The sequence below is a fragment of the Chiloscyllium plagiosum genome, chromosome 40, assembly GCF_004010195.1.
Source record: "Chiloscyllium plagiosum isolate BGI_BamShark_2017 chromosome 40, ASM401019v2, whole genome shotgun sequence".
NCBI lineage: Eukaryota > Metazoa > Chordata > Chondrichthyes > Orectolobiformes > Hemiscylliidae > Chiloscyllium > Chiloscyllium plagiosum.
The window spans coordinates 11,901,052-11,924,712 of NC_057749.1; the positions used below are offsets into that span (position 1 = coordinate 11,901,052).

The following is a 23,661-nucleotide window of genomic DNA, read 5'->3' on the forward strand; positions in this document are numbered from 1 at the left end:
AGCACCCACCGGGATTCGGTCACCGTTGAAAGAAGGAACCAACTGTTTCAAGTCTTCATCCGCCAGAGAAGAGGGTACAACAAAGTACTCTGGAAGGCTATAAACACAACTGGATTAACATAATAGCATGGTTCGCAAAGCATATGCTTCTTTCAACTCTACAATGAGAACAATAAAGGAAATAACCCGGATTATCACCCATTCTCCCTGATGCCCAGCTTCTTATTAAATCATGCTCTTTAAATCACACTGAAATACAATCACATTTCACATTGACACACTTCTCCATGCCACAGTCCATGTTTTTTAAGTTTGCCTACCTTGTGGAAGTGGCATAGTGCTCATTGACAGAACAAACTCTCCACTCCGATGCCCCTGTCCGCTTTATCTCCCTATCCCAGTCAGAGTAGGTTTCAAACAGTGAGGTCTGCAATCCATCCAATTCCAAGTCTGTTCCATTGACCTTGTTAACTAAGAGAAGATGATCATGGCTTAGAGACTTTTACATCAGAGACGGGAATCTGTAACTGTAATCAAGCATTGATACCAGATCAAGCTATTCCCCAACCACACATAGCAGCTTTACAAAAAAAATTCTTCTCATGATAAGAGAGAGTTGCTCTTTTGTTCCAGTTCCTACGCTGACCACATTTTGAAGTGTAAGGCACAAATTTAGCATCAGTGCTGGGAAACCATTGGAAAACATTCTGAGGGACAGAAATTTTAATCTCAATTTAGAGGAGAAAGTGAGGGCTGCAGATGCTGGAGATCAGAGCTGAAAATGTGTTGCTGGAAAAGAAGAATTAATCAAGGAGAAACAGCATTGCTTTGAGAGGGGGCGATCATGCCTGACAGGTTTGGTTGAGTTTATTGAAGTAACTGGGTGTGTGAATGATAGTATTGCAGTGGATATCATCTATATAGACTATGGCAGACCATAGATGTAGATAGCTTCCCAGTGGAGATCATGAAGAGCACGAGATTTCTTGGTGTACACCTGGTGCAGAATCTCACCTGGACCCTCAACACCAGCTCCATAGACAAGAAAGCAATGAGCATCTCTGCTTTTGATGCAAGTTGAGGAAAGCCCACCTCCCACCCCCAATCCTCACCACATTCTACAATGGGTTCATTGATAGTACCCTCAGCTGCTGCATCACTGCCTGGTTCGGGAACTGCACCATCTTGGATTGTAAGACCCTGCAACGGAGTGTGAGATGATCATCGGGGTCTCTCTTTCCCCCCCCCTACATTCGGACCACACGCTGAATCTGAAAGGCTAAGAGCATTGTGGAAGACCCCACATAACCCTCACTCAAACTCTTTTCCCTCCTGCCATCTGGCAGAAGATACCAGAGCATTCAGTCTCTCACGGCCAGACTGCGCAATAGTTTCTTCCTGCAAACCATCAGGCTCCTTAACACAGTATTAATCGGACTCTTTCCCATCTGAAATTCAATGCATGACTTCGAAATGCTGCTGGAAAAGTGTTTATTATTTATCATACTTCTATTACAGTGTAACTTGTGTGTTTTGCACTTCTTATGCACTTTATGTCATGTATGCGTGTGTAGTTTGTGCTGTCCATGTAACAGCTATGGTCTTGAAAGAACGCTGTCGCATTTTTACTGTATCAGTTGTATATGACAAATAAAAAGCTACTCTACTCTAATGTTTTTGACAAGGTTCTACATAACAGACTAGTCAAGAAGGCAAAAGCCCATAGAATTTAACGAAATTTGCAAATTGGATCAAAATTGGTTTACTGAGTGTAGGCCAAAGGGTGTTTTTGTGACTGGTAGCCTGAGTCCAGAGTTGTGGACCAGTGCCAGGGATTTGGTGCCAAGTCCTTTGCTGTCTTGTAGTGTACACGAATGATCTGGTCAGGAATGTGAGGGGTTTGATCAGTAAGTTTGCAATGCCACAAAAAATTAGTAATGTGGTAAACAGCAAACTGGAAAGCCTTGAAGTAAAGGATGTTATAGACTGGCTGGTCAGATGGACTGAAGAGTCAAATGGAATTTAATCACAATAAGTGTGAAGTGGTGTATTTTGGAGAACTAACAGAGAAACATATGTTGAATGGTAGGATCACAGGAAAGGATCAGAAGGACATTAGTGTGCATGCCCATTGATTCTTGAAAGTGGCAGGACAAGTGGATAAGATGGTTAAGGAGGCATATAGTAAACTTGCCTTTGTCAGACAAGGCACTGAGCAGGTAAGTAATGAAGAAACTGTATGCAATGTGTGGCATTGTCATCCATTTTGAGGTGTACAAAACAATGAGGCTCATAAATAGGGAAAAGATTTTCCCCTCAGTAAAGGGTCAATTACCTAGAAGGCATGGGTTGAACATTATGGCCTAGAGGTCTAGAGAGGATTTAAAGGAAAAATGTATCAAGGCAGAAACATAAAAATTTTTACATGATTGCTTGATATACCATAACATAAAAGGCGATGGTATAGGGAACCAGGACTAGAGGGGATAGGGGTTTGTTGACCATCACAGACATTCTGCCAAAAGGCGTTTTTCAATGGTCTAAGACTAAGACTCATTACAGCGCCTGACCTGCACAGCTCAGTTGCTCACTGCACTTCCCATAACAGGCTGGGAAAGGGGTTTTGGGAAACCTGCTTACTCAGCAAATGGAATTGTTGTCAAATACAATCTACTTGATAGAAGATGAGATTCACTGAAGTAGTTAGACTGACTGAGGGCAAACTACATCAAAACAGTACAATGTCTGCAATGCACTGGCATTCTCACTGCCTTACCTGAATTCTGGCATTTTTCCCTGGCATATGCAAACCCAAACAGCAGCTGGAGATCTTTCGGCTGAGAGTAATGTGCAATCACAAGACAGATCTGGAACAAAAGAGGAATCCAAAGTTAAGTCCGCAGAAACTGAACCTCTTTCTCACCAACAGCACAGCTGTAAGGAAAGAGCTTCACAATTTGGCCTAAACTCTCTCCAACCATCACAATTATAACTCCAACATCATCATTCAAAGGAGCTTAGATGTTAGAGAAAACAATAAGCTGCAAAAAGCGTGTCCTCTAGGTTTCATCAGGATCTAGCTTGATTCTTCTCCTGGTCCAATAGCATTTCTAACTCACAATAAGTTCTATCCATCAATCACACCTCTGCTTGCCCTACCTAATATCCTTATCCCATCCAGCAGCAAATTAAATTCAAAATTCTCATCCTTTGCTTCAAAACCCTCCATAGCATCAACCCTTCCTATCTTAGCAGTTCCCTCCAGCCCCAAGCCTCCGAGATCTTTGTGCTCATCAACTTTAGACTTTGAACATTCCTAATTTAAACTGTGCCATGACTGATGCTTTGCATGCAGCTGCCCAAATCCTAAGCTCTGGAATTCCCTCCATAAAACTCATCACTTCTCTCCCTATCTTTAAGACGTTTCTTTTAAAACTTACTATTTTTAAACAAACTTTTTGTCACCTGCCCTCCTACTTCCTTGTGGTTCAAAGATAAGCTCTTTCAGATAATCCAGTAAAATACTTTATGATATCTAACCACATTAAAAGGTGCTCTAGAAGTAAATTGTTGCAGATGTCAGAACACCCAGCATCCAAGATAGATGGCACCTTACCACTATTTCTGTTCTGTATCAGTCTACTAGACTCTCAATGTCAAGTTTACATCCCATTCTTTTGCAGTTAACCCTCAAAACTTGGTATTTAATATCAGTGCAATCCCTCCTCCTTCAAAATATGCAGACAAAATCATACAGCTTCAGTTCATCATAGCGATAGTGGCTCTACGGTAAAGTTAGTTCTCAGTCCATAATCACATGGCAATCCAGTTTGGTAATTTTATGGAATACAAGGCATTTTAAGTAGAATAGTGTTGAGAAAAATAAACAGTAGAGGCAGTGCTCCCATTTAGAGGAGTGCACTCAACATTCCCACTGGCCATGGGCAGGATTTCAGTTTTGAATTATATATTCCAACACACCGACCGAAAATAACTGAGCTGCAAAAAAATGACTCATGCTTAGCGGTAACCAATCAGCTGCCCTTCACCATCCAATGATGCTACCTCTTGCAGGGAGTCTCAGGTACCTCATTCCAGTAGCCACTGGACAGTTCGCAACAATATGACATTCACTCGGGGACAGAGAGGCCTAATCCTACCATAATCTAATGTACAATTTTCAGCAGGGATCACAGAACAGTAATGACAATCCTAACTAATTCTACTTTCTTCCCCTCTCACCCATACTTTGAAAACTAAGGAAGCCCCTGCTTCGTGGTTCTGCAGGTTTTTGAAAGTTACGTTTCCATAATCATCCAGCAAATGCCTTGCTTAGGAATGTTCAGCAAACACTAAAGAAAAGCTAATATTTCAGTATGTGTTTTCATCCACTTTGACCACCTTCTCCACAAATGCAGTCACGATGAAGAAAGGTCAATTAGTCACAGCCTGCAAGTAAACAGTTAAAAGTGAACACTAGAATGGAGGCCTCCTGTCACAGTAGCAATTCCTGACATGCACAAAGAGCTTTTTATGTATAGCACATGATCACTCCTCCACTACTCCAGGCTCTTTCAGTTTTATTATACATACAATACAATCACTGCCATTCATCAAGAGAACAGCTACACATCAAGACAGGAGAGCCCTGTTTTGACTGCCAGGTCTCCATTTTCATTCTTGTCAATTACTTCATCTACTTGGTTTGTACAATCACTATCCAAGGCCACACAGTGCCCATCACACCCAGGTACTATTCACCTTTCTGGCTGATTCTGGAACAGACTCATCAAAACGGAAGCGAATGATACGGAAATCCTTGCAGTAGATGATCAGCTCAGTAGGTTTAAACTTCAGGCGCTGATTAGGCCCCAAAACCTTCCTCTTCTTCCTCTCATCATTCACTGGATGAAGAAAAGGTGGGATGTTAAACGCACAGGTGGTTAGAGCCAACTCCACTGAACCCCTCTTTCAAAGACAGACAGGTCAAGTGAAAAATACATGACACATACCTGCAATTTTATATGGCCTACTTTTTTGAATAAAAGCAACAAGCAGCAGCTCCTCTGAGAATGTACAGACTTCATTCAATGTCTGCAGTTGTCTTTTCCATTTAAGAGAAGCAAGTTTCCAAAAGCATATGAATTGCCAAACAGAAAGTACATTTTCTTGTACTTTAATTTAGTCGAAAACCTACATTTATTTCATACTTCACAATTCTTAACCTGATTCTATTTAGTACCAACACATTCTGTATACAACAGCACAAAGGGTGAAAGATCATGACTTACAATACCGGCTAACATCAAGGACCAAAGCAGCCTTGGAGAAGAGGGAAATCTGGAGCAACAGTCTTGGTAAGACCATGCTTGGGCTTTCAAAGGCTGTGGATTTTGAGCGAAAAGGAGACTGGGGAAGATGAGACACGAGAAGTGAGTGCGATGTTAAAAAGCTGCACAATGAAGACTTCTTTTAACGTAGAAAGGAAGGTGAGGAACAGTATATGGAAAACAGCTGTTTAAGAGGCTGAAAAGGGTATGCAAATGCAGATGGAGCAATGTAATTGTGAGGAAAAAAACCTGGAAGCATGATAGAATTCTAAAAGTGACACCAAGTATAAGGATGAGATTAAAAGGACCTGCATTCCCTCCACAGCTGATAGCAATCCACTGGCCTGCAGGGCACTGAGCCCCAGATCCTAACATTCCAAGACCCCATTCCTCCTGGGCAAACCTGCATTTGAAGGATTTTAGTTTATTCGTTCAAGAGAAAAGAGTATTCTGCTTTGGCTAACATTTATTGCTAATCCCTAACTGCCCTGAAAAGTTGGTGATTTGCTGCCTCTTGAACCACTGCAGTGTTTGGCACTTAGGGACCCCAGGGTGTTTTAAAGGAGGGAGTTTTGGGGCTTGGACCCAGTGTCACTTAAGAACAACGATATATTTCCAAATCAGGATTGCTGTGAGACTTTAAAGGGGAATTTGCAGGTGCTGGAGTTCCCATGGATCTGCTGCTCTCGTCTGTTTAGGTGGCAGATTTGGAAGGAGCCTGAGTAGGTTACTGCATTATATCTTCAAGGTGCTACACACTGCTGCTGTTTTGTAGGGATCCTTGATACCACACTCAGGCAAACGTTGTGCGCTGTCAGCCTCAGCAGCCAAGTGATTCGGGTGGAGCCGGGGAGAGGGGAAGATGCAGTGAGAGAGAGAGAGCGCGAGCGAGAGCGAGAGCGAGAAAGAAAATAAAAGAGAGAAATAGTGGTGGTTGCACCCGAGAGTCACCATGCCTCAGGTGAGAGGAGAGGTTGAGATGGACAGTCCTTCATGACTTACCTGAGCAGAATGTGTGACAACATCTTGCATTGGTTTACTGATGATCGAGAGTGGACTGAGGGTTGGAGGGAGTCTAATTGAATGGGTTGGATTTGTCCTGCTTTGTATGGACAGGACATACCTAGTAAATCTTCCACATTGTTAGGTAGGTAACATATTGCAGTTGTACTGGAACAGCTTAGCTAGGGGCAAGGCTTGTTCTAGAGCACAGGTTTTCAGTACAATTCTGGGATGTCATATGGGCCCAGAGCACCCAATGTTTTCAGCCATTTCTTGATATTTGTGGAGTGAATCAAGTTGGTTAAAGACTGTTTTGTGATGTTGGGAACCTCTGGAGGAGGCCAGGATGCATCGTTCATTTGACACTTCTGGCTGAAGATGGATGCAAATGGGTTAGCCTGATCTTTAGTGTTCATGTGCTGGGCTTCCCCACTGTTGAGGATGGGGATATTTGTGAAGCTCCACCTCTTGTTGGCTATTTAATTGCTCACCACCATCACAACTAGATGTAGCAGGACTGAGGGTATGGATCTGGTCAACTGGTTGTGATATTGCTTAGCTGCATCTATTGCATACTATTTATGTGGTTTAGAATGGAGGTAGTCCCATTTGGTAGCTTCACCAGATTAACACATTTTTATGTATGCCTGATGCTGCTGCTGGCCTACCTTCCTTCACTCTTCATTGATTCAACTCAATGATAATAATAGAGCAGGGGATGCCAAGTCATGGCAATAAATATAACTGCTGATGATGAGTGCCTGGTATTGAGTCGCTGGATCAGTTTGAAATCTATCCCATTAGCAAAGTGATAGGACAACATTATATATCATCCTTGATATGAAAGTGGAACTGTGATTCCACAATGACTGTGTAATGGTCATGTCTGCTAACACCATTGTGGACAGATGTACCTACAGATTGGTCAGGATGAGGTCAAGTGTATTTTTCCCTGTGTTGCTTCCCTCACCACCTGCCACAGACCCAGTCTGGCAGTTATGCACTATAGGATTGAATCAACTCAGTCAGCAGTGACATTATTGAGCCACTCTCTACGTTGGACAATCAAGTCCCCTGCCCAAAGAACATTCTGTGTCTGTGTCACACGTAGTGCTTTCGCCATGATTTAATCTTCTGATGACTATTAGTTGTTTCTGAATCCAGGTCAAAAACAGAACTTCCTGTGATAACCCAAAAATCAGAGTCTTTAACAATTAATGTGGCCAATAAACACAAGTTTGAGATGACTTGTGACCTAACCTCCTTTATTTATACCCTACAAAAGTTAAATCAGGAGGAACAAAATCAGAAAGCAACTGTAACTCAGTCACAGCCTTGGGCGACTGTGTGGAGTTTGCACATTCTCCCCATGTCTTCATGGGTTTCCTCCGGGTGCTCCAGTTTCCTCCCATAATCCAAAGATGTGCAGGTTAAGTGAATTGACCATTCTAAATTGCCCATAGTATTCAAGGATATGTAAATTAGGTGCATTAGTCAGAGGTAAATGTAGATTAATAGGGTAGGGGAATGGGTTTGGATGAGATAGTCTTCACAGAGTCGTGTGTGGACTTGTTGAGCCTGAAGCACCCATTTCCACACCGCAGAGATTCTATGATTCCTGAAGAGTTACACTCGAAACATTGAGTTCTGTACCTCCTGATACTACCTGGCTTGCTATGTTCTTCCAGCCTCCTGCTTGTCTACTTAGCGAATAACAGAACAGACAAGTGAAGAGAACCAGACCTGCTACAACCTGTTCCACACAGGTGAGAGAGATGTCATGTTCCTCCAACAGCAGGTTTCTGTACTGAAATTTCTGAAATTGAAACAAAGTTAGAATTAATTTCTGCCTCCCTCATAGAACAGTAAGAATGAGTAGCTTTACTCCTTAACAGTTGCAGATATCTAAATCTCAAGACAATTGAGTTGCAGCTTTACAATTTACAGCTACCTGTACTCCCAAGCAGTGTGGCAATAAATCATCAATTGGTACAATATGAACACAATTTATAACTGTAGCGGGAGGAAATCATGTTACATTATCATGTTACACTACCAGGATGGTGCCTGGACTGGAGGGCTTATTTTATGAAGAGAGGTCGACTGAGGTCGGGCTTTTTTCATTGGAGAAAAGGAGGAGGAGGAGAGGGAACCTAATTGAGGTATACAAGATAATGAGAGGCATAGATAGAGTCGATAGCCAGAGACTATTTCCCAGGGCAGAAATGGCTAACACGAGGGGTCATAGTTTTAAGCTGGTTGAAGGAAAGTATAGGATGTCAGAGGCCGGTTCTTTACACAATTTTGAGAGAGCATGGAATGCTTTGCCAGCAGCAGTTGTGGAAGCAAGGTCATTGGGGACATTTAAGAGACTGCTGGACATGCATATGGTCACAGAAATTTGAGGGTGCATATATGAGGATCAATGGTCAGCACAACATCATGGGCTGAAGGGCCTGTTCTGTGCTGTACTCTTCTATGTTCTAAGTATGCGATTCAAAACGCAGAAATCCCTTTTCACTCTCCTCCCTCTCGGCCTTGGACACATGGCCCCAACCTCCGAAACGGCATTGGTGGAGACCAATCTGTAGGTACATCTGTCCACAATGGTGTTGACAGATGTGACCATTACACAGTCATTGTGGAATCACAGTGGCCCGAAACAGGCCTCCAGTGGCTCACTGCAGAGCATGGCGGCAGCTCGTGGTCAGACCATATGGAGGCCCCTACACTAGTCTGCTGCAGAAAACCTTTGGAGAGAGACTGCGATGTTTGTCTTTTTAATTCTGTTTCTTGTTTTTCTGACCTTTGGTTATACTCTGTATAGATGTAAAGTAACGTTTTTCCTTCATTTCTCTATTCTGTAACTCAGGATCGTGCCTAGGTACCTCTGTACCATGGTGGCGCTGTAAGTGACGACTTTAAAACTTTTCACTGTATTCATTTGAGTACATGACAATAAAGTTTTTGTTGCAAACGTTTCGTTCCCTGGCTAGGCGACATCATCAGTGCTTGGGAGCCTCCTGCGAAGCGCTTCTTTGATGTTTCCTCCGGTGTTTATAGTGGTCTGTCCCTGCCGCTTCCGGTTGTCAGTTTCAGCTGTCCGCTGTAGTGGTTGGTATATTGGGTCCAGGTCGATGTGTTTGTTGATGGAGTTTGTGGATGAATGCCATGCCTCTAGGAATTCCCTGGCTGTTCTCTGTCTGGCTTGCCCTATGATAGTAGTGTTGTCCCAGTCGAATTCATGCTGCTTGTTGTCTGCGTGTGGCTATCCTTAGTAGCCACACACGCAGACAACAAGCAACATGAATTCGACTGGGACAACACTACTATCATAGGGCAAGCCAGACAGAGAACAGCCAGGGAATTCCTAGAGGCATGGCATTCATCCACAAACTCCATCAACAAACACATCGACCTGGACCCAATATACCAACCACTACAGCGGACAGCTGAAACTGACAACCGGAAGCGGCAGGGACAGACCACTATAAACACCGGAGGAAACATCAAAGAAGCGCTTCGCAGGAGGCTCCCAAGCACTGATGATGTCGCCTAGCCAGGGGACGAAACATTTGCAACAAAAACTTCCAGCTCGGCGAACAGAACCACAACAACGAGCACCCGAGCTACAAATCTTCGCACAAACTTTGAACATGACAATAAAGCTAATTCAACTCAATTTAAAGTGACCCTGTAATTCTGACCTACCAACTTACCTACACCTGCCACAGAGGACAACCTTTAAGGGACTATAAAGAACATAACAATGAGTCCAAGTATCTTTAGTATTCTATTCTATCACACTGGCTGATAGCGAACTCTTAAAATGCATTTGTTTGAAGCATATTTTGGTCATAATTAATGTAGAAGAAACTTTCCAATGTTATTATTTGGAATTTTCCAAAAAATTCTGTCACGTCAACTGCCTTTAGGTTGTTCACAGTAATGAACTGAGAGGTGATAGACACAGTTTTTCTGCTCCTGTTAAAGAGCTGAGTCTTTTTTCGTTTTCTGAACCTGTCTGGGCATGTGCTTCACCTCAGATAATTGCACCATTTTTAATTTTCCTAAACAGTCCAGATGAATGGAACAATGATTCAAGACAAACCACAAGTAGAAAGCTTTCCTCAGATTGTCCATAAAATATAATCTTCTGTAAACTGTGGGCACCCGGTATAATAATCTCATTGCCATAAATCACGCTGTGCACTACCCAGTATAACACCAACGTTGCTACAGAATACCTGTTACAGCAGTCTCCTTATTAACCTATAACACATCATACAGAATAACACAACATTCTGCTCATTATTATAATTACACACAAAACATTTCTTGTGGCTTGACTGCTTGAGAGAACATGCTGTGCTGTACCCAGATTATGTCATAATGCAAGGTCTGTTATTCTATACTACCTCCCTCCCTCTCCCCATCCCCAATAAGTTAGTTATTCTGCATAAAATCTCATGTTATATAACACACAGTCTGTTACTCTGTATAAAACATTTCTCGTTGGCAGAGATCAGAATGTGAACTAGTCAATAAGCAGCCCCTCATTAATACACACTTAGCTTTATTTTTTACAATACTCTCATGAGGGGAAATTTGGCTATTCACTTATTCCTCCTCCTACCCCAACATATACAATCAGCTATCGATCACAGCACGAAACTCTATATCCTCCTTATACGCTTTCCTCCCAGCACACCTTCAACAGTCTCCCCATTTCAATCTCTGCTCTTGGCTCCCTTAGCCTTGTCTCAAAAGTATCAACTTCTCCCCATTTCAGAACACCAGTTATCAACCCTCTTCTGAAACTACAACAAACTCCAAGATCTCTGAACATCAATCTTTGAAAGAACAATCCAACTAATTCCCTGCCCCAAAAAAATCAAATCACTGCAGATGCTGGAAATCTGAAACAAGCACAGGGTACTGGATAAACTCAGGTTTGTCAACATCTGTGAAATGAGGAAGTTGTGCTTCCTCATAACAGACTTGAAACAGTACTTCTCTCTCCTTAGATGCTGCAAGACCAGTTGAATTCCTCCCAAATTCTGTGTTCATTTGTAGTTTCCTGCCCAGTTCCTTCCCTATAGGATGATATTGTTTTCTTTTTCAATTGTACACCGAAATTTCCTTTTGTAATTAACAGTGAATTTGTTTTCACCATCCTTTCAGGCTGTGCATCATGACTCAATGCAAAACAAAAAGTCTCTTCATCACACCCTCTGGCTCTTTTACCAATTATCTTGCTCGTTACTGGCCCTCTTGTCAGTGGAAATAATTTCTTGTTATTTACTCTATCAATTTTTTTTTACTCTGAAGGCTTATTTAATATCTACATAATCTTTATTGCTTTAAGTATAATAACTCAATTTTCTCCAGTCTAGAATTACATGAAATTGATTTGTCAATTTATTTATGCTTATTAGGAGACAGATATCACTCAAGTCTTGAATATTTACAAGAATGCACAAACCCGAAAAGGTGTCACATCCTTTGTAATGAAGGAGATCTTGAAGTTGGTGCATAGCAATGTCCCAGAGAGATCATGAGCACTTGTGTCCGTAGCAATACATTTTCGGACATTGCTCGTCTCACTCACCACAAGTTCCCCTGAAATAAAACAACTGGAGATTAGAAATACCTCAGTGTCCCACCACATTGGTGATTATGGTTTATATCCCCAGAAATAAAAAGTTATGGTGTCCAGCCCAATATTTCATAACCAACTAATTCCAAACAGGATCCAAATCAAGTCAGAAAAGCTTTGGGGAAAGAATGGGGTCAAGTAAACTTGGGATAACTTGAGATCTGCTATTTTCAATTCTGGTGTTATGTATAGACAATCATGAAAAGAATCAAATACTGGCTTTCAAAAGTCTTTCAAATTCCATTCATCCACCATCTGCATTGGGAACAGTGATAGAGGAGATCATCCAGCCTCTTGAGCCTGATCCAGCTTTCAATAAGATCATGGCTGAACTTCCACATAAATTAATTTGGCAATTTTCCTTTTGTACCTCTAATTTACAAAAAATATCACATTTAATTTTAATTAACAGCATATAGAAAAGTTCCAAATTCCCAGCACCTTGTGTTTCCTAGTTTCACTCCTAAAAGGTCTGATTCTAATTTTGAGACTACCCTCTCGTCAACTCGCTACCAAACCAGCAGAAAGTTTCTCTCCAGCTACAAAATCTGTTCCTCTCAATAGTTTGAAATTTTTGACCAAATCACACCACCTCCACCCCGCTTAACCTTCTAAATTCCAGGGTCACATGCCCAGTTGTGTAATCTTTCTTCCCAATCTAAGCATTGGAATCCAAGTATTATTCCAATAAATCTATACTGCATTCCCTCCAAAGTCAATATATCTTTCTCAAGGTGTTGCGATCACATTGGTTAAAGTAACTCCAGACAGGGTCCACACTTGGCTTTGTAAAGCTGAAATATAACTTCTATTCCATGTGTTTTAGTCATTTGGATATAAAGGTCAGCATTCCATTCACTTTTGATTTTTAATGTTTTATGCCCTGGATCCCCACTGTTGCCAGCTTTTCAGCCTTTAGAAAACAGTTGCTTTATCCTGTTTAAAACCAAAGAAGTGAAGGTTACAAGCTGGTTCTACTGTAACACACCTGGTCAAGAGCTAAAATGCTAACCAAGATGCATTAAATTATCAAAAATAGCTTCAGTCTGCAACTTGACCAGTTTTTTTCAAAAAGTGATGTTGAATGATTAAAAACACTCCAACAAGCAGAGTGAAAATGGTTTAGTTTAAGAACACACACACGAGACATCGACAGAAAATGTCTGATTTAATAAAGAAAAACCATCACTGTACAGTCTGATTGCTCAGAGATTCAATTAACATGTCACTCCATGCTGTGGCTTATAACAGGGCTACAAATGTTCCTACTCAACATGTTTCAGATGGTTATAAGTCAGTTTAAAAAAAAGCGTTTGTGCAGCCATAATCACATCTGCTGCTTCATATCAAAAAATGCAGCCTGGCCAGCAGCTTCAGGTTGTGAAACTGCCTCATTAGTGGTTGCTGGCCCTGTGTTCGAGAATATCAGCCAGTTGTACAGTCAGTTGAAAAGCATAGCCATTAATTTTACACCTAACACCTTCATATGGTGAGGCAGAGACTGCATAGAAATTCCAGTCCATTGATATGGCACTACCTGCCTTGATTAATCCACAGACTAAGCTAAATCCACACTTTGTGCCATTCTAACATCAGTCTGTTTCAGAATTGTTCTTAAATGTCACACAACAAATCAGCATTTTTAAAATCCAATTCAAATATTGACTCTTGCAGCAATTTGATTTTTTCTTGAAAAATCATTTTCACGAAGATTGCATTCTAAAATGGGGGCAGCATGGTGGCTCAGTGGTTAGCACTGCTGCCTCACAGCACCAGGGTCCCAGGTTCGATTCCAGCCTCAGGCAACTGCCTGTGTGGAGTTTGCACATTCTCCCCATGTCTGCATGGCTTTCCTCCGAGTGCTCTGGTTTCCTCCCACAGTCCAAAGATGTGTAAGTCAGGTGAATTGGCCATGCTAAATTGCCCATAGTGTTAGATACATTAGGGTGTCAGAGGGAAATGGGTCTGGGTGGGTTGCTCTTCAGAGGGTCGGTGTAGACTTGTTGGGCCGAAGGGCCTTTTTCCACACTGTAGGAAATCTAAATCTAAAGTTATTCCTAACCAATCTTGTTTACTGAGCCCTGAATCTCCACTGCTTTGGGGAGTTTAATAAGACTCAGTGTGCCTGAAAGATTTCTCTCTTGTATAACAAAAAAAACTCTTCATGAAATTAATGTTTATTGCCAACACACTAGGACAGGCTTGGACTTGTTTCTGATACTGAGCAGCTAAACCACCTGAAATGTTCCAGCAGATCTCTCTCACCAGAACAGTAGGTGGAAATCTGAACATATGTCCCCAATAACAGCTGATTGAAAATCACAAAAACTGAGACTGTAAACATTTTCTGTAGGTTTAAGGGGTAGAAACCAAGGCAGGTAGTTGAAGTTAAGATACAAGTCAACCATGATCTTATTAAATGATACAACAGGTCCAAGGAACTGAATATTCCTGAAGGAGGGCTCCGGCCCAAAACGGCTGTTTTTCTGCTCCTTGGATGCTGCCTAACCTGCTGTGCTTTTCCAGCAACACACTCTCAACTCTGATCTCCAGTGTCTGCAGACCTCACTGTCTCCAAGGGACTGAATAGCCTCCTCATTTTTGCTATCACTGAAAACTATAAAATGGGCACAGTGATGGAAACACCCATCAAAGTTCATCAGACAGACACAAGACGTTGCCAACAGTGCATACACGTGTAAGTAGTTGAGACAGGGTCACAAGACAATTCAATTACGTGGAAAACGTCAGACATTGTACCCAGTCCATCAAAAGCAAAACAAATCAGACATTCAATCACTGCACCAACAGTCAGCAAAAGGCCTAAGCCCTCTTACAGTGTGCAGGAAATATTCATTCTGCCATTTCTTCAACTGTTCATACAACACAAAATACTTGCTTTGTGGTGGGTTAAACAATAAGTTTTGTGTTGAATTATTAAAGCTCATTGCCATGTGAGTCATAGAATCATTACTGTTATCACGAGTGTACCACTGCCTGAAAGTGCTCAGTGTAACTCAGTGGAACACCCGGACATTACCACAGCAATAATGCTGTCAATATATTTTTACTCACCAATGGGATGCAGGTTGGGCCAGCATTAATTGCCCATCCCTACCTGCCCTCAAGAAGGTGCACGTGAGCTACTACTCACTTGTGACTAAATATCTTCATCCATTCAAAATCCAGTTCAGCACAGTTAGCATGGACAGAGCGATTCCACAGTTCATTTTATACCATTGCTGAGTTTTATGGCACAAAAAAACTCCGGTAGAAGCAAATACATTTATGACATGGAAGGAAAGGATTCAATCCATTAGGCCCAAGTCAGCCAACAAGCAACCAGCCAGTTTAGTCCCACATTGAAATACTTCAACCCATAGCCTTGTGGGTTACATCAGAACAACTGCATACCCAGTACCTTTTAAAAAATGAGGTTTTCTGACTCAAACACCCTTTCACCCTGTAAAATCCAGATCATCTCAATTCTTTGAATGAGAACATTGCCCATCACCAGTGCAGCTCTTCAGTAATGACCCGCTGACAATTCCCAAACAGATCTCCCTCCCCCAAGCACTGACCCTCCAACAGCGCAGTGTTCCCTCAGTGATGTCCTTTTAAAATAGAAAAATTGTGTGTATCTTGTTTAATTTGATGATTAGGTTACAGCATTAATGATGATGATTTCCACTGGTGAGACACCGACATGCCCAATCATACTACAGCTGGGTTCCAATGTGACAGCCTTCCAAATTATTGTCCCATCAATAATGACATCTGCTCCCAAAAGAGGAAATTTACACAGCTGTGACAGAATGAGACAACACTTTCTAAAATTATTTAGAAATAAGCTATTTTGTCAAAACTTGCACCCCTACCCATACCAAGGAGTACTCTCTCTCTCTCTTATCCTGTACTATCCTGTGCTCCAGTCTCTCAGACTCAGACCAAAGTAACTGAGACACCTGACAGATTGGTGTGACACTGCTGCTGGAAATAACAGTATGTCCTAATTAGTCACTACAAGATACACAGCATCAATCAAATCTACCTTTAGTCAGATCTGAGACACTGCAGGGAAGTGAAATTCACCCTCCAACTGTGATCAACTGTGACATCGCTGCAAAACTGGAACTTAACGATTGTACAAAAACTGACCCACTGCTGTATCCCAAATGTACATTGGTTCCAAATCAATCTGAGCAACATATACTGGGTCCTAGGGCAATCAGGATCTACTTGAACAGTAAAAGCAACACCTCAATTTTGAAGCTCACTCCCTTGTTTTAATATGCTTCCATCGTTCCTCTCTTTTGCCAAACCATTTTAATGTCGCCTGGTGTTGCTCAATATGAAAGGTTATTCGGCCCATCAAGCTGTTACTGATCCCAGTAACCTCTGATCAAGAACATGGTTCTCCCCAGACTCTGGTCAATAAACTGCCTGACCAGATTCTCACTCAGAAAACATCAAACCCTGGGCACAATCTGCAGCCCAGCCTCAGACAGTAGACCCTCTCTTACCAAGGTGCACACCCACAAGGGAACCTTCGGTCCCTCGCCCCCATAACAGCCCACGTTGAGCTCCCACTTCAGGGGGCCTTTCTCTGGAACTTTTCTCTCCGTTTTCCTTCAAAGTTTCTACCCCGGGCTCAGACTCCTAGCTCTCAGTGCGGCCCTCCCCACTCACCGCCTCCGCGGCCCCGGCTTCGAGTAAAGACTCACCCGGCAACAGCGCGGCCTCACACACCCGGTTCACTTCGGCCCGGCTCGGGAAGGAGCTCTACGGAAAGAAACAGCCGTTACAGCAGACACCGAGAGAGCGACAGAGACCGCGGCCTGACACATCGCACTCAGCCTCACCTCCGCCGGCGGCAGGTAACTCCTGAAACTCGGCCTCGAGCTCTTCATCCCCGAGCCGCGGAACATCCCGAGGGACGGGTGGGAGGGGCGGGGCCTGGTCTGATGGGGGCGGGGCCTGCTGGTGGGGGCGGGGCTTTGGCGGGTGGGCTCTGACGGGGGTGGGACCTGTTGGGGGGGCGGGGGGGTTTATGGGGGTGGGCCAGTGGGGAACTTGGTTCGTGAGAGATGGCAGCAATGATGTGGAGGAGCCAGTGTTGGACTGGGGTGGACAAGTTAAAAATCACCCAACACCAAGGTCTGGGCCAACAGGTTTATTTGGAAGCTGTAGCTTTCAGAGCGCTGCTCCTTCATCAGGTGGGTGTGGAGCGTAAAATCACAAGACACGGAATTTATAGTGAAAGATTACAGTGTCTTGTAACTGAGATTATATATTGAACAAAAGCTAGTGCTTCCAAATAAACCTGTTGGACCATAAATGGGCAGCACGGTGGCACAGTGGTTAGCACTGCTGCCTCACAGCGCCAGAGACCCGGGTTCAATTCCCGACTCAGGCGACTGACTGTGTGGAGTTTGCACATTCTCCCCGTGTCTGCGTGGGTTTCCTCCCACAGTCCAAAGATGTGCAGGTTAGGTGAATTGGCCATGCTAAATTGTCCGTAGTGTTAGGTAAGGGGTAAATGTAGGGGTATGGGTAGTTTGCGCTTCGGCAGGTCGGTGTGGACTTGTTGGGCCGAAGGGCCTATTTCCACACTGTAAAATAATCTAATCTAATAACCTGGTGTTGTGTGATTTTTAACTCAGAAAAGCGGGTCAGTGGTGCAGAGGGGAGGAAAGGCCCAGAGGCAAAGCAGTGTTGTCAAAAGTAGAGTGGGTGGGGCCAGGAAGAGGACAGTGTCAGGGTGGTGGGAGCAGGGCCACTAAGGTTGACCTTTCGGCAAAATGGCTACTGCAGATGCTAGAGATTAGAGTCAAGATTAGAGTGGTGCTGGAAAAGCCCAGCAGGTCAGGATTTCTGAGGAAGAGCCTTTGCCTGAAATGTTTATTTTTCTACTCCTCAGATGCTGCCTGACCTGCTGTGCTTTCCAGCACCACTCTAATCTTGACTTGGCCCTACGAGGGGCTTCCATGAAACCAATGTGGGTACGAACACGGGCAAGGAGCCTTGGGGTTGTGGGAGCATTAACAACATGAACAAGGGAAGGATGTCCTTAGGGCAGAGTCATTGCTGGGACCATGAGGACAACAGGCTGGAAGTACTGCATGGTAAAAACAATGACTGCAGATGCTGGAAACCAGATTCTGGATCAGTGGTGCTGGAAGAGCACAGCAATTCTCGAATGCTGCCTGAATTGCTGTGCTCTTCCAGCACAACTGATCCAGAATCTGGAAGTACTGCATGTCTAGGATAAGATCAGGGAAGGAGTGGATCTAGAGACTAATGAATGGGCTGTGGGTCTAGATCAAGCCCTGGGAAACATCACCCCTCTGATGGTGTGGGATCAACAGGTGAATGGGATTCAGGGCAGACAAAGGAGTTTTTGATGATCTCAAGTGTGTGGTGTGGGTAACCAGCTAAGAGTACATTGGAATAATCACATCTGGACATAACAAAGGAATGAACACAATGTTCTGTAACAGAATAACTCAGATGATGCAAAGTTGGATTCTGTTCCAGAGGTAGAAATAGGTAGGCTTAATGATCACTCAATTGTGTGTTCCAAAGCTCCTCTTGATGTCAAATGTAACACGCAAACTTAGTATGTTGCCAGGGGGAGGGCTGGATTTGATAGCTATTCAACAGTAGATTGGAAGTAATTTCTCTTATCTGGTACTTGATGTTGATGTGCTGTCTTATATTGTTACAAAAGAAGAGATATCCAGAGTGGTGACTGTGACCAAAGGGCAACATGTAGGTGACAAATAGGAAGACAACAAAGAGATTTCTTTGAATATGGTGATAACAATGGAGCAAGAAGAAAAGTCCTTGCATGTGATACAGTAGGATCCCTACAGTGGAGAAGCAGGCCATTCAATCCATTGAGTCCACAGTGACTATCTGAAGAGCATCCCACCCAGACCAATTCCCCTATTCTCTAACCCTGAATTTCCCCTGGGCAATCCACCTAGCCTGCACATCCCTGGACACTATGGGCAATTTACTATGGCCAATCCACCTAACCTGCATGCATATCTTTGGACTGTGGGAGGAAAGTGGAGCACGCTGAGGACACGGGGAGAACATGCAAACTCCTCACGGACAGATGTCCGAGTGTGGAATCAAACCCGGGTCCCTGGAGCTGTAGGGCAGCAGTACTAACCACTGAGCTACCATGCCAAACCAATAGTGGATGACAAGTAGATAAATAAAAATGGAACCAGAACAGAGTAATCACAGCCAGTCAACCAATGGTGGAGAGACATTAGAGATGGATGGTAGAGTCATTAGGTTATAGATTGCAGACTGGTTGAGAAGGTTGACGAAGGGTCACAGTCACATGCAATGTCATTTGACAAGAGCTATCTCTGTACAACAGATGGCAGAGATAAAACCCTGGTTGAAGAATTCAAACCTGGAGTTCTGGGTAAGATGACAACAAATTTAAGTGACAGAAACGCATTCAAAATCTTTGGTGACAAAAGGGACGTTGAAGATGGCACAGCAGTTTGCTAAAATGTTAAGCCAAGCATTACGCTTTGAGGGAGGGATGAGGAATAATAGGTTTCAAGAAGCAAGGGGGAATTGATGAGAATAATGGCTTTAAGGAGAACTGATGTATCAAAGTTGGAGGTGAGCACATAGTTGAGCAAATCAGTAGCTGCAGAAATGTTGTAGTAAATGTTTGGAACTTTGAAAGTGCAGTTTTGAGTTAATTATGGATTGTATCTCCCAGGAGTGGACACAAGAAGAGGTTGAATTGTGGCATAAAAAGGAAATGTAATGGTGAGTGATACAAGGAAGTGATCAGAAATGAGCTGATCTGGGATTAATATGATTGCAGTAGTAAGACTTCAGGAGATGGCAGGGTCAAGGAGTGTCACCATGACTAAGGGTTTACACAATTGAAGAGATTTAACAAGGAAATAAAGACTGTGAATTCAAAGGAGAGAGATAAGGGTTGAAATCTCCAAGAATGAGAAATTGCTCAGTGCAGAGGGAGGCAAACAGGGAAAATATCTCAATTAGAGGATTTTTTAAATGGGGTGTAGAAAGTGAAGATTTTAAACGAGGGCTGAGACGGTGGAACAAGCTGAGATGCTTATAGAAGAAGGCAGTAAGGAGTCAGGCCAGAACAGCAACACTGCCATCACAACAGTATATTGAGATTAGAAATGTAAGGCATAGTCAGGTGAGAGGATTTCACCTTGGTGAGTGTTATCACTTTTCAGACAAGTTTCCATGAAGGCCATGATGTTAATACAAACATCCACAATAAACTAGTGAATGGCAAGAAACTTCTTGACTAGTGATGAGGCATTCTAGGGGAAGATCCGCAGAGAAAGACCAGAAGAGTTCATAGACTTGGCAGTGGGACATGTGAGTAAGAGGGGGAAGAGTTGGCAAGGTCAGTCCCCAGTGGATGGAGGATCAGCAAGTAGAGTATGGAGGATGCTAAGGAGGCACAAAGAAGTGCGGACTTACCAAAAGAGAGTTAAATCTTGAACAGCAGCAAGAGAATCTGGAAGGTCAAAGAGTTTTGAAGAGTTTTGGCCAAATTTTCATTCTTGAGGCATTCAGTGGAAGTTAGGTCTGCCTCAGGTGAAACTTTTCTGTATGACAGGAACATCACTATAGAGGGTCTAGATCAGAGTGGTGCTGGAAAAGCCCAGCAGGTCAGGCAGCATCCGAGGAGCAGGAAAATCAACGTTTCGGGCAAAAGCCTTTCATTTTCCTGCTCCTCGGTTGCTGCCTGACCTGCTGTGGTTTTCCAGCACCACTCTAATCTAGACTCTTGTTTCCAGCATCTGCAGTCCTTATTTTTACCTCAACACTATAGAGGGGGCAAGTGCAGGATGGTGTCAAACTGTTCACCTGGAGATAGATTGGGAGGGCAAGTACCAAGCTGGGCTGCTTAAAAGGCCCATCTCATTCCTCTGGGACACTGCCAGTTTCCTTTAAAGTTAGGCCTTCAAGCCCTCATCCTTCATTCTCACTCCCGCTCCCCCAATACCCCTTCCATGCCTCTCATGCTAATTGATGCTACCATCACTCATGCCCAAAGGCCCTCATAGCCTCCATGACAACTACACCAACCTCACAGTACTTTTAGAAACCATAATCCATGCCAACCAACCTATCACTCTTTATGCTTACAACATTCATGCCAATTCTTCCAGTATCCACCATGGGCAAACATCAAGAGGCATTTTAGGTGAAATAAAGTAAGTTTCTTAATGTATGAATAATGCCCTTCCCCTACCAGCAAAAATTGATCAGAAAGAGGGGCGGGATATCCAAATCAAGTCTTGCCTGCTATTTTTAAAAGGTCTGTGGAATATCAGAGACTCCATGAACATCAAAGCCAAAAGGATATCGGGAAGGCTGCGTGTCCAAAAAGATGAAATTAAAGGAGACCTGAAGACAGGTGACAAAGGGTTAGGTGAGGTGAAGAAAAAAGAAATAAAGAAAAATATGTGGGAACAGAAGAGTTGGAATCATTTCTGGGACAACAGCCAAAATTCATATTTGAGAGGTCACAGGGAAATTTCAAGTTACATAGGACTGGTAGTATAGCAATTTAGGATATACAAACAAGTGACAATAAACAGGGAATGGATAGTAGACAACAGGACAAAGTCCAGAGCTAAGTCAGATGGCACAGATCTCATCGGAAACTTTTCAGAGGGTTTATTTATTGGACCAAGGTTCACAACAGCCTGGTTAAATGTCAGAGATTTTACAGGAATAGTAATGGAAGCAATAGCTAGGGAGCAGCTCACCATGAACACTGTATGCCCATAACACAAAACTGAATTAGAATCAATCACAGTTTAATTAAACATTGTTCACATACAGGAGAGAGGTGGCTTAAAAATGTTAAAGAATTCAGTCATAATAAATCCAACATTTTTATTCTAGTTTTTAAGTTACTGACTAAAACCATGGAAAACAGTGTAGTTTTAAGTGACAATAAGAGTTAAAATATGAAAATGATAAGTACTTTGAGTCACTCTGCACATTGCAGCAAATTACCCACAAATTTGACAACAATAAATTCACTGTATAAACAGAAACAAACTCAGCATGTCTACTACCAGACAGCAAGATCCAGTAGCTGAAGTAGCTGAAACTGACAAAAGTTACTATTGAGTCTAAACAGTTACAGCACATTGTTAGTTCACTCTCAGCGCCTGCAGCACTGGAATTAAGATTTCTGAAAGTATTTTTGAAATAAATCGAGATAAAAGGAAACAAAATTAAAAACAGCTTTAGTAGTTTAACTTACATCCTGAAATAAGGAATCAATAGGAAAAGTAATTCAACATTTTTCTTTATTCTTTCATTGGATGTGGGTGTCACTGGCAAGGCCAACATGTGTTGTCCATTTCTAACTGCCCTTGAATAACCATTTCAAAGGGCATTGAAGAGTCAATCCCTGTTTGCAAGAAAAAAATTTTTTTCTGAATTTCCTTCATTCAAATCCTGTTCATCATCAAATCACACATTGATCAGATTGTTTAGTAATTCTGTTTTAATTAATTGAAGTTGAATTCATTCAAGATCAGATGTTTCCCAGATCTTTGTGGGAGTCTAGGAGCCAGGAACCCCTGGCTGAAATATTTGCATCATCAGTAGCCATGGGTGAGGTGCCGGAAGAGTGCCATTGGCTAATGTAGTGCCATTTTTTTTGAGAAAAGCTGGAAGGAAGAAACAGAGAATACAGACCAGTGAGCCTTACATCAGTGGTGGGTAAGTTGTTGGAAGGGATGCATTTGGAAAGGCAAGGACTGATTAGAGCTAGTTAGCATACCTTTTTGTGTGGGAAAAATTGTGTCTCACTGACTTGATTTGGTTTTTTGAAGACGTGACAAAGAAGATATCAAAATGACAGGCAGGTGGGCAGAGGAGGTGGGGTTGCCTTGTTAGTAAAAACTGAAATTAAACCAATAACAATAAATTAATAGGGTCAGATGATGTAGAATCTGTGTGCGGAGAGTTGAGGAACCGCAAAGGAAAAACAAAGGGGAAATCTACAGGCTTCTAAACAATATTCAAGATTTGGGGCATTAGATACATCAGGAAATAAGAAAGGCAAAGTTACAGTGATCATGGGGGATTTCAATATGTAGGTGGACTGGGAAAATTAGTTTGGTAGTGGATCGCAAGAAATGGAATTTGTGGAATGTCGGAGATGGCTTTTTGGAGCAGCTTGTGGTGGAGCCCACTACGGAAGGCAATACTGGAATTAGTGTTGAGCAATGAGGCAGATTTGATAAGGAAGCTTAAGATGAAGGAACTCTTAGGAGGCAGTGACCATAATTTGATAGAATTTACTCTGCAATTTGAGAGGGAGAAGATGGAATCAGACGCAATGGTATTACAGCTGAATAAAGGCAACTACAGAGGCATGAGGGAGAAGCTGGGTAGAATTGACTGAAAGAGGACCTCAGCAGGAAAGACAGTGGAACAGCAATGGCAGGAGTTTCTGAGAGTAATTCAGGAGACACAGCAGAGATTCATCCCAAGGGAAAAGAAGCATGGTACATGGCTGACTAGGGAAGTCAGGAATAGCATAAAAGCAAAAGAGAAAGCATATAATGTGGCAAAGGGCAGTTGGTAACCAAAAATTGAGAAGGGCTTTAGAGGGTT

General features: G+C 42.7%; 1 protein-coding gene across 2 annotated transcripts in view; it reads right to left on the reverse strand.

Moving 5' to 3' along the window:
- The window catches only part of mtmr10 (myotubularin related protein 10), a 32,089-nt gene extending 15,129 nt beyond the window's left edge, over nucleotides 1-16,960 (reverse strand). For both annotated transcript variants that reach the window (XM_043680327.1, XM_043680326.1), the window contains exons 1-8: nucleotides 16,854-16,960; nucleotides 16,716-16,773; nucleotides 11,818-11,954; nucleotides 8,076-8,148; nucleotides 4,762-4,904; nucleotides 2,777-2,867; nucleotides 321-471; nucleotides 10-97 (exon numbers count right to left, since the gene is read on the reverse strand). In XM_043680327.1, the coding sequence (XP_043536262.1) occupies nucleotides 10-97; nucleotides 321-471; nucleotides 2,777-2,867; nucleotides 4,762-4,904; nucleotides 8,076-8,148; nucleotides 11,818-11,954; nucleotides 16,716-16,773; nucleotides 16,854-16,919 (807 nt within the window). In that variant the 5' untranslated portion in view covers nucleotides 16,920-16,960. The remainder of the gene's footprint in view (nucleotides 1-9; nucleotides 98-320; nucleotides 472-2,776; nucleotides 2,868-4,761; nucleotides 4,905-8,075; nucleotides 8,149-11,817; nucleotides 11,955-16,715; nucleotides 16,774-16,853) is intronic.
- Nucleotides 16,961-23,661: the final 6,701 nt, after the last annotated feature.